The sequence below is a fragment of the Hydractinia symbiolongicarpus genome, chromosome 11 (assembly GCF_029227915.1).
Source record: "Hydractinia symbiolongicarpus strain clone_291-10 chromosome 11, HSymV2.1, whole genome shotgun sequence".
In the NCBI taxonomy this organism is placed as follows: Eukaryota; Metazoa; Cnidaria; class Hydrozoa; order Anthoathecata; family Hydractiniidae; genus Hydractinia; species Hydractinia symbiolongicarpus.
Genome location: NC_079885.1, coordinates 8,449,612 through 8,467,201, shown reverse-complemented (window position 1 = coordinate 8,467,201; position 17,590 = coordinate 8,449,612). Strand labels below are relative to the sequence as shown.

The 17,590-nt window shown below is 33.3% G+C and overlaps 2 protein-coding genes across 3 annotated transcripts; one reads left to right on the top strand and one right to left on the bottom strand.

Moving 5' to 3' along the window:
• Nucleotides 1-1,163: 1,163 nt before the first annotated feature.
• LOC130613407 (uncharacterized) lies at nucleotides 1,164-2,597 on the bottom strand. Its single transcript, XM_057434756.1, has 2 exons — nucleotides 2,158-2,597; nucleotides 1,164-1,971 (listed from the first exon to the last, which is right to left on the bottom strand). The coding sequence occupies exons 1-2, from the start codon at nucleotides 2,595-2,597 to the stop codon at nucleotides 1,872-1,874; spliced, it is 540 nt and encodes a 179-aa protein (XP_057290739.1). The 3' UTR covers nucleotides 1,164-1,871.
• Nucleotides 2,598-6,594: 3,997 nt separating this feature from the next.
• LOC130613504 (tRNA-specific adenosine deaminase 1-like) lies at nucleotides 6,595-17,463 on the top strand. 2 transcript variants are annotated; one of them, XM_057434838.1, is made up of 8 exons: nucleotides 6,595-7,840; nucleotides 12,464-12,532; nucleotides 13,313-13,367; nucleotides 13,796-13,842; nucleotides 14,608-15,645; nucleotides 16,695-16,791; nucleotides 17,006-17,077; nucleotides 17,162-17,463. In XM_057434838.1, exons 1-8 carry the CDS (start codon nucleotides 7,678-7,680, stop codon nucleotides 17,289-17,291), a joined length of 1,671 nt encoding a protein of 556 aa, XP_057290821.1. In that variant the 5' UTR covers nucleotides 6,595-7,677; the 3' UTR covers nucleotides 17,292-17,463. The 2 variants fall into 2 exon arrangements, with proteins under 2 accessions (XP_057290821.1, XP_057290820.1); XM_057434837.1 differs by having other exon boundaries at nucleotides 13,796-13,926.
• The last annotated feature ends 127 nt before the right edge of the window (nucleotides 17,464-17,590 follow it).

The window sequence follows — 17,590 nt, the reverse complement described above, 5'->3', positions numbered from 1 at the left end:
TTAAGTCTTCCAAGTGATCAGCAAGGAAATAATTTTGAAAATATTACCACTGATCTGTTCAGTCATTGTTGTTGAATAATATATAATTTACCATGTCATGAACAAGGCATAAACAGCCAAGAATAAACTCGCCTGTTCATGACATGATATTATCTAAATTTTTTTAATAGCATGAAAATACTTTCGACATCTTAAGTGGACTTTTTTTTAGGTTTAGCTGGTCAGAGAGATCATTACTCAAAGCTTCTTGGTGTCATTAACGAGCTTGGTTTAGACTTAGGTGCTACAGCACAAGGCTGTGAAATTTCCAAGGATAGGCTGATGACAAGTTAGTATTTGAATTAAGTAGGGGGGGGGGGTAGTTTACCTGAAAATTGACTGACTGGTAGCCTTGTGGTAGAACGTTTACTTTCAGTGAGGGAGGTCTTTGTATATAATATATTTTGATATATAGTCTGCCAAACCGTCAAAAATCAGGAAAAAGTAAAAGTTGGACTTATTGTGTTTTCTTTGTTACTGCTGTTTTCTGTTCGTTAACTGTATTTTTTCATGGATGGCTCTTTTACTGATGCCCTTAGAATAAGCAAACAGCAATGCTGTCAGCAAGTTCAGAGGGAAGCAATTTCCTTGTATCTAACAATTGATATGAATACTGATGATTGATCAAACTTAACTTCCACTTTACTTGTTTTTTTTGTAAATATTACTTTGAATGCAAATTGTTTGTCAACCTTGTTAGAATTCAAAATGTATATATGGGTGTGCTTGTGTCACAAACTAACTCAAAAGAAAAGGTTGCATATTTGTTTTGCATAAAATTATTCATAAATTCATTTTTTAAAACCAATGACAAATTCACACTTAGTGAACAAGGGACTGGGGTGTGTAAAATCATGACTATTTAAGATTTAAGAAAACCTTTGGAATGCTGCATTAACTATAAGTGTTCAGTTAAGAAAATTTCAACTGTCGCAAATGATCATCACTAAAAAAATTATTTCTTGTTTAGTGGAACACTTTGAATCAAAAGTACTGCTTGTCAATTCTGTTGAATTTTTTTACATACATCTAATAAAATATATCCATTGCAAGAAACACTTTACATAAAAAATCATCACTTTGCATAGTACTATACTTTGACCTTAAAGGGAAACTAAGGTCAAAATTTTTTTTTTTCATAAAATGTTTATTATACTATTTAAAAAAGATACCTTAAATTTTTTTTCAAAAAAAATGTATTTTTATGAGGATTTTAGAGTAAAAAGGTTATTATTTACATCTCCGTTAGAGTACATAAAAAAACTCTACGATGGAGAGCAATGACGTATGATCCGCAAGTGAGTAAGTGAAACCATACTATAAGGTTCGCCTGATTTGATGTATGAAGACATAAAAGATGAATTTTACTTCTTAACTATAATTGTACATTTTGTCTTTACTACTCAAAATACCAAGTTGCCTGGCATATGGATGTTCGCAAACCACTGGGAGAGTAACTGCTAAAAAAAGTTTTTTCATGATCCCAAAGCCAGTGAATACAACTGAAAAACTTCGCGCAGCACAATGGTTGCATAATATTGGTACTGGATTTAATGTAGAAACATTTCCATTTGGGAAAAATAAAGTTGTATGTGAAGACCACTTCCATCCTGACTGCATTAAAGATGATTTAAAAGGACGTCTAACGGGGATACCATCGAAACGGAAAGAGCTACTTTGTGGAGCAGTTCCAACTATTTTTAAACACAAAACTTACGAATTTATTAACATGGATGGCACTACCGTATTAAATTACAGATTTTACAAATCTACAAAAGCTTTGAATCCTGTATATTTTCCATCTTTTTCTGGGAAACTTTCACGAATTTTTTTCACAACGCATGCCGGTATAACAACTCTACATCCTTTTTCCAGTGTTTCATAGTAATGCACCCAAGCCGTATATTGTCTGTATGCTGAAAGCGTAGTTGTCTAAAAAGAATATAATATGTTTTGTTGTTGTGGAACCTAGGCCTTACAAAATGTTGTATATATATTTTTAAATATTCTTTGACTCACATTCAGTAAACGAACTTTTATGTAGATAAAGAACGCATTTTTTTTCGCATATGAAGTAATATTTTATATTTGTTTTGAAAGGTAGAATAATAAGCTTACTTGTTTTGAAAAGATTTTATATCCTTGAAATTATTTTGATATCTGCGATGTCTAATGCTTGCTGTCTCTAATACGGTGCGATTTAAACAAAGAATATTAAAATCTTTATGCAAGGTAATACATGTATTCTCTTCCAGCTTTTCTCCCAGTAAAGTTGTAAACTCCAAACAACACTTGCATTCTTTAACAGTCATTAACTCGTGTATATCACATTTTTTACACTTACACCAATGTAAGTTTTCTAACCTGCTTGAGTCTAAATCCTCATCTTCGTCGTCTGAAATATCATTCGCAGTTTTTGATGAACAAATGTTTTTCAACTGACTTTCAGTATATTCAGGTTCGTTATCATAACACCCTTTGCAAATACTTTCATCTGTTTCAGAACTATATACTTCGCTATGTTCACTAGCACAACTACTTTCTTCGCTGCTATCCATGACTAAGTGATTTTGAGTCTCGCGGCTCATACGTCATAATTCTGTATGGTTCACGAGGAACCGTGAATGGAGTACACGGTTAATTTCAGAAAACCTTAGAACTTTAATGGGCTAAAACAGCCTAAATAATGAAAATTAAGAGTTAATTTTTTTTCAATAGTTTATTTAGATGTTATACAACGTTCTTAATTTTTTTTTAACAACATTTTTTTTTGACCTTAGTTTCCCTTTAAATATCTCAAGAACCAAAGCTCACAAAATATTAAAAAAAATTAACACAGGTTATATTTACATTATAATGAATATTTTAGGCACAAATTGTTATCAATCGTTAGTTCTCCTTTAAGAATAAGATAGGAAAGAGTGAATCAGCTGTTTTACCAGAGAATGTTCACAACTTTACTTTACTAAACAATGAGTGTTACCCAGTACAACAGCAATTTCAACAGGCAAGCAAACCACAAGGTGAACATGCTCTATTTAAAAGGAGAATGAAAACTCAGTAATTATAAGCTGTTATTCACTCATAAGGAAATTATATTTATACTCAGCATAACCTGTATCAACAGGTAACTTCCTAAACTAACTTAACAGACACTAAACACGTATATATAGGTGGTTAGGTATCTACATGTATTTCCAAAATTATTATTACCGTTTGTGATAATTAAATAAAGCCGTGTAATTGATTTTATCTTCACCTTTTTGCTTTGCTATTTTTACAACAAATTTAAATTTCTAACTCTTGCCTCAGAGTTGTCTATTGCTTTATTGAGAGATCCCTACAAAGGTCTCAGCATGCTGACATCAAAGACCTTTATCGCTATATATCATGCCGTATAATGCGCCATGGTATATAACATTTGTAGCATTTGTTGGGAACACATGATTCTATTGTTATTTTCATCAATATTGCCAGCATAACACAATTAGGTGATGATTTAACAAATTTCAGACAAAAATGGTTTGTATAATTACGGGTTACTTAAAATTTTCCATGTTAAAAATATGAACTGTGTTTTTTTCTGTTTATAATTTGAATTTGAAAGGTGAAAATAAATTATCAATTGATGATTGTTATTGATTTCTAAATAATTATACAATTACACCATAGAGCTCTACTGTGCAGAAAGATTGATACTAGACGAAAAAGAGAAACTATTTAAAAGCCGTGAAAAATATACCAAAACCAGTACCAGTACATTCTTTGTTGATTATCAGGAACTTCAAAAGACCTACTTGGAGCTGGGCCGTCTAGATTTGTTTTTGTACGATGTTAACTGTCTTTTACCAAGATCCAGATTGACAAGAAATGAACAGTAAGTTAGATGTTATTGTTATACAATGGTAATGATTTTGGTGTTTGTTTTGCTTCAGTTTTGAATTACATGTTTTTGTAAAACGCACAAGGCTGAGATCATAGGTTTCTAACTTGCACAAAATATTAAAAAATCAAAGAAGTATGTTAATAACTTGACAGGGCTGTTAAAGAAGTATTCTGTAAGTCTATATAAGAGCTCAAGGCTATATAAATTTTTCCATAATGTCCATTAAAGTTTAGTTAAGAAAGATTCAGGTTAAATCCAAAAGGTATGTATCTTAGTTGATTATTTTGATGATTTTTGGACATTTGTATTGGTTGTTTTAGAAATATCAGGAAATGTTTATGAAGAATAAGGTGAAAAGCTATAAGCGTTATATCTGAAGTTCCCAAAATTGAAGTGCCTGTATTGGCCTTAGTTATTATTGATTCATGAATAATAGATTGATAAAAAATTAACAAGCACAGAATTTCAAAATCAATAAATGATGCTCTAAATTCTTTATTTTTAGGAGTTATGTATACTTTTGAATAGAATGTTTCTAGGAACTTTCTGAGTAATATTGCATAATTTTTTATTTCCAGGGCACAAAATTGATAAAAGTAGAACAAAAATAAAAATAGAAATTCCCAAATTGTTAGGTTTTATTAGCTTGTGACTTTCAAACAAAAAGAGGGAAATAAATGTGTTTTTGTAATTATTGTAAATGGAACTACCAGTTAATTGAAACAATACTGAATATATATCCTTTGCAGAGGAAAATTGTGATTATTTCTTAACAAATCTTAATCAGGATATTTTTATTTGTAAATACTTTATTTCTAGGCACACACTGCATTCTACCTCATATTAAAATATTAACTAGCTAATCTTAACAGGATACAAAATTGATAGTATTTTACGAATTTTAAATTACCACTCGTTTTTTTTCTCTTTTAAGACCATGTTTCTTCACAAAACGTATTGATATAAGAAACATAATTCTACCTCAACACAACTTGCACTCCAGAATTTTATAAAACAAACGTTGTTTATTAATTATCACTTTTTGTACTTTTAAAGCCAAACAATATGTGCTAGTACCATTTATGTACTCAACACTCAATGTGAGTCTAACAATAACAGTAAAAAAAAACTAAAAGAAGCTAAAAAGGTGATAATAAAGTTCAGCATTTAGTTATATAAATTTTAAAGATTTTATTATTTTTTCAAATATTTTTATTAAGACTTGCTTTAATGCTTTGTAAAAAAACGTTTGTAATTGAAAATGAGTCTCATCATGACATTTTCATAATTTCCATTTGTTAAGAATATTGTTCAAATACTTTGATAAAATTGTGTCCTGAAGATTATATTATTATAAAAATAACGATAAAGAGTGGTTTAAAAAGGTTAAGGAGATTGAAAACAAAGGATAACTAAAAGAATGATAAATTACTAACAATTTATCAAAATCATGCACTAGTTTTGGTATTTCGACCCACTCAGTGAACATATGCAGCATTCCTGAAAATTTGAGTAAACCAGGCCTATTTATAAACAATTTATGAGCAAATTTTTCTTTTTTCTTTTTTGCAATGTCAGTGTCTGATATCTATGACCTTGCCAATATACGTTTTACTAAAATAGCAAATCAGAATTTGTTAATCGCATTTTCTAACATGCCCAAATTATGGAATAATTCACCAATTCACCACAAGTTCCACAAAATACCTAATTATTAAGGAAATATTAAGAATATTAAGGAAAAGAGCAAGATACTATCAGCAATAATTGGCGCAACTTAAGAGTTTGGTTTTCAGCAAGAAACCTAAGATTCTAAGTCAACTGTAAACGTTGATAAGTGGAGTTTGACAGGTTTAAAATGTGAACTCTGATATAGAAATAGCGTAAATTACTACTTGTGGAAACGACTTCAACATTCGCGGTCGTGTGTCAACATTTTTTGTCACCGATTTTAGAATAAATACACTGATATAATGGATGGTTTAATTTTCATTATAACCTGCAAATCAGCGAATTGTTAATTAAATTTTGTATTAGATCTTTACAGATCTAAAATCAGGAGAAATATAAAACTTTTTTAGCAAAATGTTTTAAATTATTTTTGTTTCAAGATTTTTGGTGGCTTTATTCTTGATTTGAAATCAAACGCCAGTTTGTGACTTCAACCTACACCAAGACTGGCTGTACTATTTTAGACGTCCATACCATATTTAACGGTTCATACTATATTGGACAGTCCAACCTATCTTAGAAACTTTAAAGTTTATGAGTGTACAGATTTATTTGACGAATTTTAGTTATATATTTCTCTTCTAGTTTTTTCGACATGGTCAATGACACTGCTCAAAAGATTCTAGATAAACAATCTGAAGCTGAAAATAAGGAGTTAATGAAGCTGCTATCAAGGAATGTGTTTCAACCCACTGCTGAAACCATGTCGTCCACACCACAAATTATACAGAATGATATTGGCAAATTAGGAAACATTTCTTCAAAAAGTAAACACTCTACTTGCAGTGTCGGTAGTGCCAGTAAGCGTCCCAGAACTTCAAACGTTGTTTTAGCCAAAAAGGTTTCTTCTGCAAGACCAATTCCTTCTACAGATTATACTGCAAGATCCAATGTAGTGGGTGCTCTTATAGACCATGATTACACTGACTGGTGACTTCGTAACTAAATATCGAATATCTTCTAATGCCTCGTGCTTATTGAGTCAGAATGCCAGAGTGGTTAATGCAACCAATTTATTATCTGCAGTACCAACTGAAGCAAAACTCAACCATTTATTCATTACAATATTTTATTTTTGCCAAGTGGAAATCCTGTTGTAAGTTGCAATGCAACTGTTGGGTTGAAATGTTAGAATTGCTATTGCAGCCAGTATCGATGTTACAATACCAACTGCAACAATCTCCAACATTTGATGGAACGTGTAGTTGGTGGTCTTGTTTTAGTTTAGCAAATAATGGCAAATTTTGATAACTTCGGAGAATAATAGAAATCCTTTGGGATTTCTATTATTCTCCGAATAACCAAGCTGTTGATGTGGCATCATTGTATGGGAATAATACCCTTTTACGTCCATCCGAAATTGAAGTTTAAAAGTATTATTGTGTGACTAGATAACATTTTATAAAAATATTTATTACAAAACATCCAAATTATTCAAATATGACCAGCTAATTACAAAAAAACTTTAAAAACGATATTTTTTGAATCAGTAAGTAAAAATAAAGCATATATATATATACATATGATTTCTCAACAATCCTTTTGTTTTATATATTTTTTTATATTCGTGAGAGTTTGGGGAATTTAATAAAAAGCCATAATGTCGATCGTGTGTCATTAAGCTTGCATCAGATTTCCCAAATCCGTCATATTTTGGTGATGTATTTCTCTTTGGTGCCAAATAAGCACAGACCTAATAAGAATAAATACATGAGTTATGAACAGATTAGCAGCAGTGATAAGATGAAGGGCGCAACCAAAAAATCAAGAATAAGCTTTTTTATTTAACACCAAAGAGCGTAGTATTTTAGAGTTGTAATTGTGTTATAACTGAATATTATGTACCAATGATACTATTGTGTAATAAAACAGAAATAGATTGCCAATAATACAAGCCATTTTAAGAATGTCACATATCTTCTTCTCGCTGTTGTGAGATATTTTGAAGTAATTCTGTTTTCACTAGTGGTATTACAAAGGTTTGGTGCTAGTGTGTGCTTTACACAAAATCGCAGATCTTAATGTTGTTTGTAGATATGTCTGATATAGAATATAATACCGAATTTGCAAATAAAGTTACTCAAGCCTGCTTCGATGTCTACAATAGTATCGGAAAGAAAGGCAAACCACAAGCTGGAAGGGAATGGACAAAGATGTCATGCATTGTAAAGACGGATTCAACAGGTAAGATTTTTGTTTTTCTTATGAAGCACATTAAAAGACAACTCTACGAACCGAGAAACATTTCTGTAAACAGTTTGGCCTTAAAGGCAAGCTGCTTAAACTGGATCAGATTTATGATTACTATAAGGTAAGAAATTTTCACGGCAGGAAATTATCGCAGGCATTTTAATTTCGCGGTTTAAGGAAAAACATGGATTTTGCGACATTTTAATTTCGCTATTCAGACTTTTTTAAGAATTAGTTAACACAGACATAAAAACAAAGAATTAAATGCAAAAGGAACAAAGGACATTGGAACTAGAACTAGAATACTGCCGAAAAAGAAAAATAAGGAGAAAGGGGATGGAAAAAACAAAAAATATAACAGTAATCGATTAGATTTAAAAGGTGTTCCTATGTTTGTTTTGTGTATCTTTTATACGTTTTCTTATGTTGCAGTGAAAAACTAATCCATACTGATTATTTGGCCTTGCAAAAATTTCATGCTACAACTCAAATTTTTCTTAGCTTAAAAATTCTAAAACAGGACGGGCCTCCCATTTATTTTTTTCATGAATCTTAAAATGGATTTATGGGGGTTTTTTATGCATCTTAATTTCGCGGCATTTTAAATTTGCTGTTTGCGTCTAAATCCATTTTAGCGACATTTGAATTTCGCGGTTTTTTATATCCGACCGCGAAATCGCAAATATGTCTTGCCAGAAATTGGCGGGATGGAATTTCAGTTGTATTTTTAGTAAGTAGCGTTGATTCTACTAGTCGTTAGCCCGTGAAAAATCCACGGGTTTGCCCGTCCTTTTTATACCGCATTGCGTGCTTCTCGCTATTGCGCAGCTAAGCTACCATTTTGCGTGACAGACAGACAGACGTATACGGGCATTATAATGTAGATGATTTAATTGACATTATCAGGTTAATGTATGGTTCTAATCATCATCATCATCGTCATTCACGGCTTAACGTCCGTTTTCCACGCTAGCATGGGTTGGACGGGGTATATTAATGACCCTCTTCCAATCTGATCTAGACTGTGTTAGATCTAAATTCAACTCCCTCTGTATCAAGTCTGTCCTTATAACCTCCTGCCAAGTCTTTCTAGGTCTGCCTCTGGGCTTTGCCACTGGAACTATAAAGTCTCTACTCTTTCTTACCCAATTATCCTCCTCCATTCTTTCCAAGTGCCCCAGCCAATTCAATCTTCTTATCTGGATAACATCTTTAATTCTACGGAGACTTAGCCTGCTTCCTAGCTCATCTGAACTCTTTCTGTCTCTCAGACTGGCGTTACACATCCACCTAACCATTCTCATATCATTCCTTTCTAAACGGTCAAGATCTTCCTGCTTCATTGCCCATGTCTCACTACCGTACAACATAACACTTCTTACACAGACCTCATACAACCTACCTTTTACCTCAATTTACAGGACTCTGCTAGTCAACAAAGGAAGTAACTCTCTGAACTTTTTCCAAGCAGAACCTATCCTGCAAGTAACACTTCTTCCAACACCCCCTTCACTGCCCAACATATCACCTAAGTAACAGAAGTTCTCAACTACCTCTAACGAGCCACTGTTGTACATCATTAAAGCTGGAAATACTTCATTCTCTATAATCTCACCTTTGCAACGCTTGCATACAAACTGAACGTCAGCTCTTAACCTTCCACTAATACTACTGCACTTCTTATGTACCCAATGCTTGCAAGTCTGACAAAAAATTGAGTTACTACCAACCCCTTTCCTGCAAACTCCACAAGGCTACTTTCCAACTACAAGGTCACACTTGGCTGCAATGCTACTAATCATGACTTTAGACTTTGCTGTGTTTACCTTTAGCCCTTTCTCTTCTAGTCCTTTCTTCCACTTCTCAAACCTTTCAACTAATTCCACCATCGACTCTGCTATGAGAACCAAATCATCAGCATACAATAACTCCCATGGACAACCTGTTCTGAACTCCATCGACAGCGCTTCTAAGACTAGAACAAACAACAAAGGACTAAGTACAGAACCCTGATGTACACCAACATTTACACTAAATTCATCACTAAGTGAATCGTTAATCCTGACACGACTTCTAGCATTGCTGTACATAGACTGTACCATCGTAACTAGCCACTCATCCACACCTAATTTTCTCATAGCCCACCAAATAAATTTACGTGGCACTCTATCAAAAGCTTTCTCTAAATCTACAAAGACAAAATAGAGATTCTTTCTCTTTCCTAAATACTTTTCCTGAAGCTGTGTGAGTAAAAATATTGCATCTGTAGTGCCACGCCCTGGAACAAAACCAAATTGCATCTTATTTATATCAATTCTTTCTCTAAGTAACTTATCAATCACTTTTTCAATAACTTTCATTACTTGATCAACCAACTTCAAACCTCTATAGTTACCTCTTTCTAATGCATCACCCTTGCCCTTGAAACAATTCACTATTACACTCGACTGCCACTCACTCGGAATAGCACCATCCTTTATAAACTGGTGAGCAAGACTTGTAATAAGCTCAACTCCAATATATCCAGATGCTTTTACCATCTCTGCAACAATACCTGATACTCCTGCAGCTTTGCCAATCTTCAATTTCCTAATATCCTCCACTACCCATTCTGTCTTGATCTGCATAGCTGGCCCTTCTACAACATCATCATCAGACAAATGATCCTCGTCCCAATCGAACTCAGTGTTAAGCAACCTCTGATAATGATTCTTCCAAGCTACCCTTTTCTTCTCCTCTGTGCTAGCCAAAACACCTTCATCATTACGTATACACTTCTCACCTACAACATCTTGATTAGTCTTCTTCATTTGCTTTGCTATCTTGAATGCCTCATTGCGCTGGTCTTCCCTTCTTAACACATCTGCAAATCTGTTTCTCTCTGCTTCTGATTTTGCCTTATACACTGCTGTACGAGCACGACGCTTAGCTTCTAAGTAAATATTTTTACTACCACCTGACTTCCACTCTTTTCAAAGTTTCCTCTTTTCCTTTATACACTGGTCAGCCTCATTATTCCACCACCAGGTCTGTCTATGTCTAGCTGGTCCTTTCGTCCACCCACAGGTATCATCAGAAGCTTCTAGAAGACAATTCTTCGAAGTAGTCCAAGTACTTTCAACATTGTCACTATCACATTGATCATTGTGGGCTAACTGCTGAACTTTTGCACTAAATTGTCTTGCTACAATCTCTTCCTTCAGCTTCCAGACTTTTCGACGGGGCCTGTACTTTTCCTTGGCTTCTTTAACACTCTTCAAGATAATATCACAAACCAGCAACCTATGCATGGAAACACACTCTTCACCCGGTATAACTTTCACGTCCTTCACCACTTTCTTGTCTGACTTTCTAACCAGGAAGTAATCTATCTGTGTCTTACAACCACCTGACTCATATGTTATCAGCCTACTCTGTCTCTTACTGAATGATGTGTTGCAAACCACCATGTCCGTTGCCATTCCAAACTCAAGCAATCTTTCCCCTTCCTTTTTTCTGCTGCTTAATTTTTTAACTCAAATAGCTCTAAAAATAAAGGAAAAGTCAAGAATTTGAGGAAAAAAAATAAAACTCTAATATGAAAATCTACCACATGATGATTTATCTGTTCAGAAAGACAGTGACATTTTTTAGGTTACGAAACTTGCGAGAGAAATAGTTTATTTGTACGTCAAAATGGACGTGCAATTAAATGATTAAATAAAATGATTGTGAGTTTGTTTTGAAACGACGGCCCTGATAAAGTGTAAGTTATAAAATGATTGTGAATTTGTTTTGAAACGACGGCCCTGATAAAGTGTAAGTTATAAAATGATTGTGAGTTTGTTTTGAAACGACGGCCCTGATAAAGTGTAAGTTATAAAATGATTGTGAATTTGTTTTGAAACGACGGCCCTGATAAAGTGTAAGTTATAAAATGATTGTGAATTTGTTTTGAAACGACGGCCCTGATAAAGTGTAAGTTATAAAATGATTGTGAATTTGTTTTGAAACGACGGCCCTGATAAAGTGTAAGTTATTCTGTAATAGCACTTCTTGAGAGTGCTAAAATTTGTGTTCCTAAGAAGTTTGAAAATTCAAGTGCTAATGTTTTTTTTGTATTTTTTTACAACATATCTTTTAAATCATTCTATTAGCTCGTATTTATATGGGTGTAGAGGACAATTTTGAGTTATCTTTAAAATGGCTCCTCTTATCGTGCAAACTAACCTGAAGCGGGGAATTTATAACACAAATACGATCTCCACCATTTTTTAACTTGGGCATCAGCTTATGGGTTGCTCCTTCAAGATAAAATCGTCAAAGCCCATGTTTTTTTTGGCTAGTTGAAAAATTGACTTCAACCTTCGATGGTAACCAAATTTAAGGCGCACATTCAACTTTACACATTTTCCTGTTTAAAAATAACTTCTGCTCATCAAAATGTTTTGTATACACAGGTAATTGAGGGACTTTCGAATTTTAAATAGAATGTTTCTGCTTCAATACAATTTTTTTTTTAATTTTTACCTTGCGTGCTAATGAATATTACATTCATTGTAAGACCATCACACTAAACTTATTATTATCACATATATAGTATTTATTCTTTATTTATGTTAGTATTGTATTTCACAGGTGCGATTGAGGTTCTTACGTTGGCTACTGGAACAAAATGCATCGGTGAAAATAACAGAACAAAACGTGGTATGATGTTTTCTAGTGTTAACGAAAGAGTGAAGGAGAGAATTGCCATTCTCTTCTTTGCTCTGATGAACCCAATAGTTTTTGGGAATACGGTATACTTACGATAACTTGAACTTCCAAGGGACCAAAGAATAGTTCAAGCTGTCGTCGGTGCATTCAATAACTCAAAGTTTGACAAAAAAATGAAAAATAGTTCGACTTATCGCATTATTTTTTTTTATTTTTTTTTTACCCTAACAGTCAAACACAAACAAGAGTAGACCTTGTATACATGCATTGAAAATATGTTCTAATAAGCGTTAAAATTTACCGGCTAAAGAATCAGTCAATCATATCAGTCTCAGGTTTTTCTACATTATTTTCTTTGGAGTTCGAGTTATCGCAAGTATTTTTGCCCATACTAAAAAATCTAGACTGTGCGAATGTGCGAAGTATCAAGTGAATTTTATGAGAAAATCAGTGATGTTTCGAGAGAAATTTAAAAACAGTTCGAGTTGCTGGAAGTTCGAGTTACTAAAAGTTCGAGTTGCTGGAGTTTTTGAGTTGTCGAGATTATACTATAGTCACAAAGGTAAAAGTTGAGAACCTATAGAGATAATGTTTCTGTTCAATTACGTTTTTACCAGGTAACCTGTTGAACGATAGCCACGCGGAGAAGTTCGAGTTACTAAAAGTTCGAGTTGCTGGAGTTTTTGAGTTGTCGAGATTATACTATAGTCACAAAGGTAAAAGTTGAGAACCTATAGAGATAATGTTTCTGTTCATTTACGTTTTTACCAGGTAACCTGTTGAACGATAGCCACGCGGAGGTGCTAGCTAGAAGATTATTGATGAAGTAAGTGTGATCTGAAAGAAGAAGTTTACGAAAAAGTAACTTGCAAGGACAAAAACCTTGACATGATTCGAGACGTCTATTTTATTTTTGTCATATTTGCTATCTATAATTTCTGAAAAACGACGTGAAACTTTGTCTTAATGTCAAACGTAATGTAATTTTTTTTGACTTGTTTTTTAAAGAGTCTTCGTGAAAATTATTGCGCGAAATAGTTGCACTGGTATCTGCTCTCTGTCTCATTGTATTTTTCTACAATAACAGATAATAACATTTCTTTACTATATATATGCTCGTGTCCTTTCATCGTGAACATTTGTGGATTAGCAAATTAATGTTTTTTGTGAGGTGACAGTTTTTGTTATTTTCTTTCACGATCACTAGAAGTTTTAGCTTTTTTCGTTCATTTAGTAATGTGTGTAACTTTTTAGATGTTTTTACAAAGAAGTACAGAACTGTCACATTGGTGCAAAAGAAAGTATGTTTTGTTATTGTTGCGAAACTGGAAAGTTTATTTTAAAAGATGATGTGAAGTTCCACTTGTTTTCTACTGATGTCCCATGTAAGTTGTCTTCTTAAAGTTTCTTGCCTAGAACGCTAACCTTTGGAACGATTGACTGTGCACTAAAATTAGCCAAAACCAAAACCCCGGACATATAAACCTTGACGTCGACTGGGCGACATTAAAAACCTCGAATCTTGAAAACTTCGGAATTAGACCAGGTGACTTAAAACACCTAGACATTAACTGGGTAACCTTGGGAAAATCTTGAAAACCATGGACTACGAGTACCCTTCGCAAGAAATCATATGGAAAAAAAGACTTTTAGCAGCCATTTTCTACACCGTAAATTTTAATACCATTAATTCAACGAAAATATCTAAAATAGATAAAACGTGGTTATAAATAAGGTTGACGTCATGCTCTGTCGGGCTGGTATATATGTTTCTGTTTCAATGGATTTAAAATTCAAATCACATTTTAATATTGAAGCTTTAAGATGTAATTACCCATAGAAATTTTTGGTTAAAAGTTTGGTTTGAAATTAGTTTAAAGATCGAGAATCATAATTGTTTTTGTTTGGACTTTAAGAAAGTATTGATTTGGTTAATTATCAATCAAACTGTTGCATGACTGGTTGGCCATTAAAACTAAATTTGTGTCGATTGTGTACTTCTCGTATTTGTTTTCGTTTCTTTTGTATATGTATATTTTTGAAATTTGACGTATTTTTGCATTAAGGTGGAGACGCTTCGATATTTCCAAGAGACAAAACAATATCATATCATCGCGAAACCACAATAAATGGAAAGTCTTCCAAACGACAATGTACAGAGGTTGTTGACAAACCTGAGAGTAAAAAGTTATGTCGCACCGTACTCCAAACGAACGTTCAGTCACGCGTAGAAATAGTTAACCAATCGGAACCCGAATTGGGTAATACCAGCCAATCAACACACTCAGAAGGGCCACGGGGTTTAAATCAACCCAATGAGGTCGTAAAGAATAACCAAATAAAATTGACTCGAATAAATAAAAATATTAGTTCGAAAATTATCGATAAAAGTTCGACTAATATCTATGCAGGTTCGAATATTAGTGGTTTTGATGCAAGTTCGAATAGTGTCGATACAACTTCGACTAATATCGATGCAAGTTCGAATAAAGACTATACAACTTCGACTAATATCGATGCAAGTTCGTATAGTGCCGATACATGTTGGAATAATATCGATGAAAGTTCGATTAATATCGATAAAATTTCGTCTGATATCGGTACAACTGTGACTAATCTTGATACGCATTCTGACAATATCGATACAAGTTCGAAAAATGTTGGTATGTCATGTATTACCAAAGATATTCACCGCACTGGTGCTAAATGTGTTCCAAACGGAAAGCAAGACTCGCTTGAAGATGGTGAAAGTTATCATGTAACTGGAGCCTTAAGAGTAAAACCCGGGCGCGGTGACAGAACCTTATCAATGTGCTGCTCTGATAAGATGATGAAATGGTGTATACTGGGTATTAACGGAGGACTTCTATCGAACTTTTTAAACGCGCAAATTTATTTGACTTCAGTCGTAATAAGTAACGGTGAATTTAATAAAGATGCTTTGCTTAGGGCCATGTCCACACGTGGTCGAATTGTAAATAACAATTTCTTACTAGTGCATAAACCACATGTTCTTCGGTCTTCGTTGCGTTTCTGTGACAGTAAAGAAATGATTGAGCAAAAATGCAGAAATGTGGAAGGGAGAATGACACCAGCTGGAACAGGTTAGTTTGACAGAATGATTCTAAGGAGTAATTGGTGAATTTTTTGCTCGTGAAATGTTTGAGGTCAGTCATTCGAGGAGTGGGATACAATCCAAAAGAGTGGAATGATGACAAGTAAAGTTTCAGTGAAATTATTTTCGCCAAGAAAGGAAAGTTGATTTGCTGCAAACTGTCTAAATCGTTGTTATGTAAAGATCTTTTTAAAATCACTGTTAAAATCAAGTGAAATCCGAAAACCCCGGGTAATCCAGCTAAAGATTTGTTGTGAGGTTCCTGTTCTAATGATAATCCTAATGAAAGTTATTATATTTTCCCGATAAAGATTTCATAGAATTTTATGGCATAATTTTAACTTTTAGCATAGTGTCTAGTAAATAAATATAAAAATATCAGAAGTATGATAATCTTGCAACATAGCAAAGAAGAGTTACCAAATAGGGTTAAAATCAAAGTTACAGAATAGGGTTGAAAGCAAAGTAATACATTTCGCTGATTTAAATTTTTTTCTTGAATTTTTTGCTCATGGACTGAATTTTATCTACAAAATGTAATTTTTAAAAAAATTATGTAAAAATTTAATATTTGTAAAATAATTTAAAAATTTGAAATAGCATTGAAAGAATCAATAAGAAGGTAACGTAGTTGCTGAGGATAGTATCTTTGACGTACCTTAGAAACATTTACCTGAATTTTTTCAAATTTCCTAATCACTTTAACAGGTTTTTTCGTCCAGCGAGTATCCACAAATTAGATTTTACATGGGATTTGCATCTCCCGCAATACCATAATATTCACTGTACGGAACATTAATATTCAATTTTTAGAACTAGGTTTTCCACCTTTTTTTGTTAGTCTTTTTGGGATTCCGCTATAACCTTTTGCAGACAAACTTGATATATGTTATGGAATAACCTTATCGAAATTGATTTAATAGCCTGGAGGAGGGAGGGACTTTGTCGATTGCCTATTTTATACATCAGTGCGTATACTCTATGTACAGATCTATACTAGTTTCGTAGACAGTCACATTACCTGTCATTTTTATCTAGCCATTCTATGGTGTCCTTCATGCGATATACACGAGGTAACAGCCAGCGGTAGAAAGCATGGGATAACGAAAAAGGATTTAAATACACCAAAAGCTAAGTAAGTTCCTCATTCGTGGTTTAGTATATGTTCGTTCTTCATCTTTTAGAAAATCGCCATTTACTTTGTTTAATTTTGTTTTACAAAAGGTTTGCCTCAAACCTCGAACCACTAAATTTATTTCCCATTTTCAAATTTTTTAAAAAAAATCTAGAAAAAAATTAGCTTAGTTGTCGTATTGTGCTTATACATTGTGATTTGCCCTCTTCTGCAGAACTTCAATATGCAAGGAAAACCTTTTCCACGACTTCAAGAAAACATTAAAACTGCTTCAAAAGGACGCAGGGTAAGCTCAGTCTCCTATTTATTGTTTTTGTTATTGTTGTTATTCATGTGTCTGAATTCTGAATTACTTTTGAATTTTTTTTAGTTTCACTTCTTCATCAACATACCGGGAGCATAAACGCGCATGCCAACGATACCGAAAAATGAGAGAAAACTTTTTTAGTGTATTCGACGACTGGATTCGAAAACCACAAGAACATGAGGAATTCTTCTAAATAAGTTTAAATTTCTACGTACTTATCTGTGGATTATAATTTCACGAAACGTAGCTTTAAATATGATATTTTACGGGGTAAAAGTGGGTCCAACATTTCATCCAATATAACGTCCAGTTCAATCAATCTGGGTTTTACTTAATTCTGAAATAAGATTATAATTTTGCGGAAACGGTTTACACTCTTCGTTAGAAATAAAGAAATGTTGATTGGTGCCTGTGCCATGGTTTTCCAATTTATTGTCTTTAATGACCCTAACTGTATTTGAAACTAGTGGTAGCCCGTGGAAAAGTCCACGG

Coding starts and splice junctions, on each gene's coding strand:
- LOC130613504 (XM_057434837.1), top strand. CDS start 7,678: ATGTTGTTTGTAGATATGTCTGATATAGAATATAATACCGAATTTGCA. Junction 15,646..16,694: donor AATGACACCAGCTGGAACAG/GTTAGTTTGACA, acceptor ATTTTTATCTAG/CCATTCTATGGTGTCCTTCA. Junction 16,792..17,005: donor TTAAATACACCAAAAGCTAA/GTAAGTTCCTCA, acceptor CCTCTTCTGCAG/AACTTCAATATGCAAGGAAA.
- LOC130613407 (XM_057434756.1), bottom strand. CDS start 2,597: ATGGATAGCAGCGAAGAAAGTAGTTGTGCTAGTGAACATAGCGAAGTA. Junction 1,972..2,157: donor ATAAAATCTTTTCAAAACAA/GTAAGCTTATTA, acceptor TATTCTTTTTAG/ACAACTACGCTTTCAGCATA.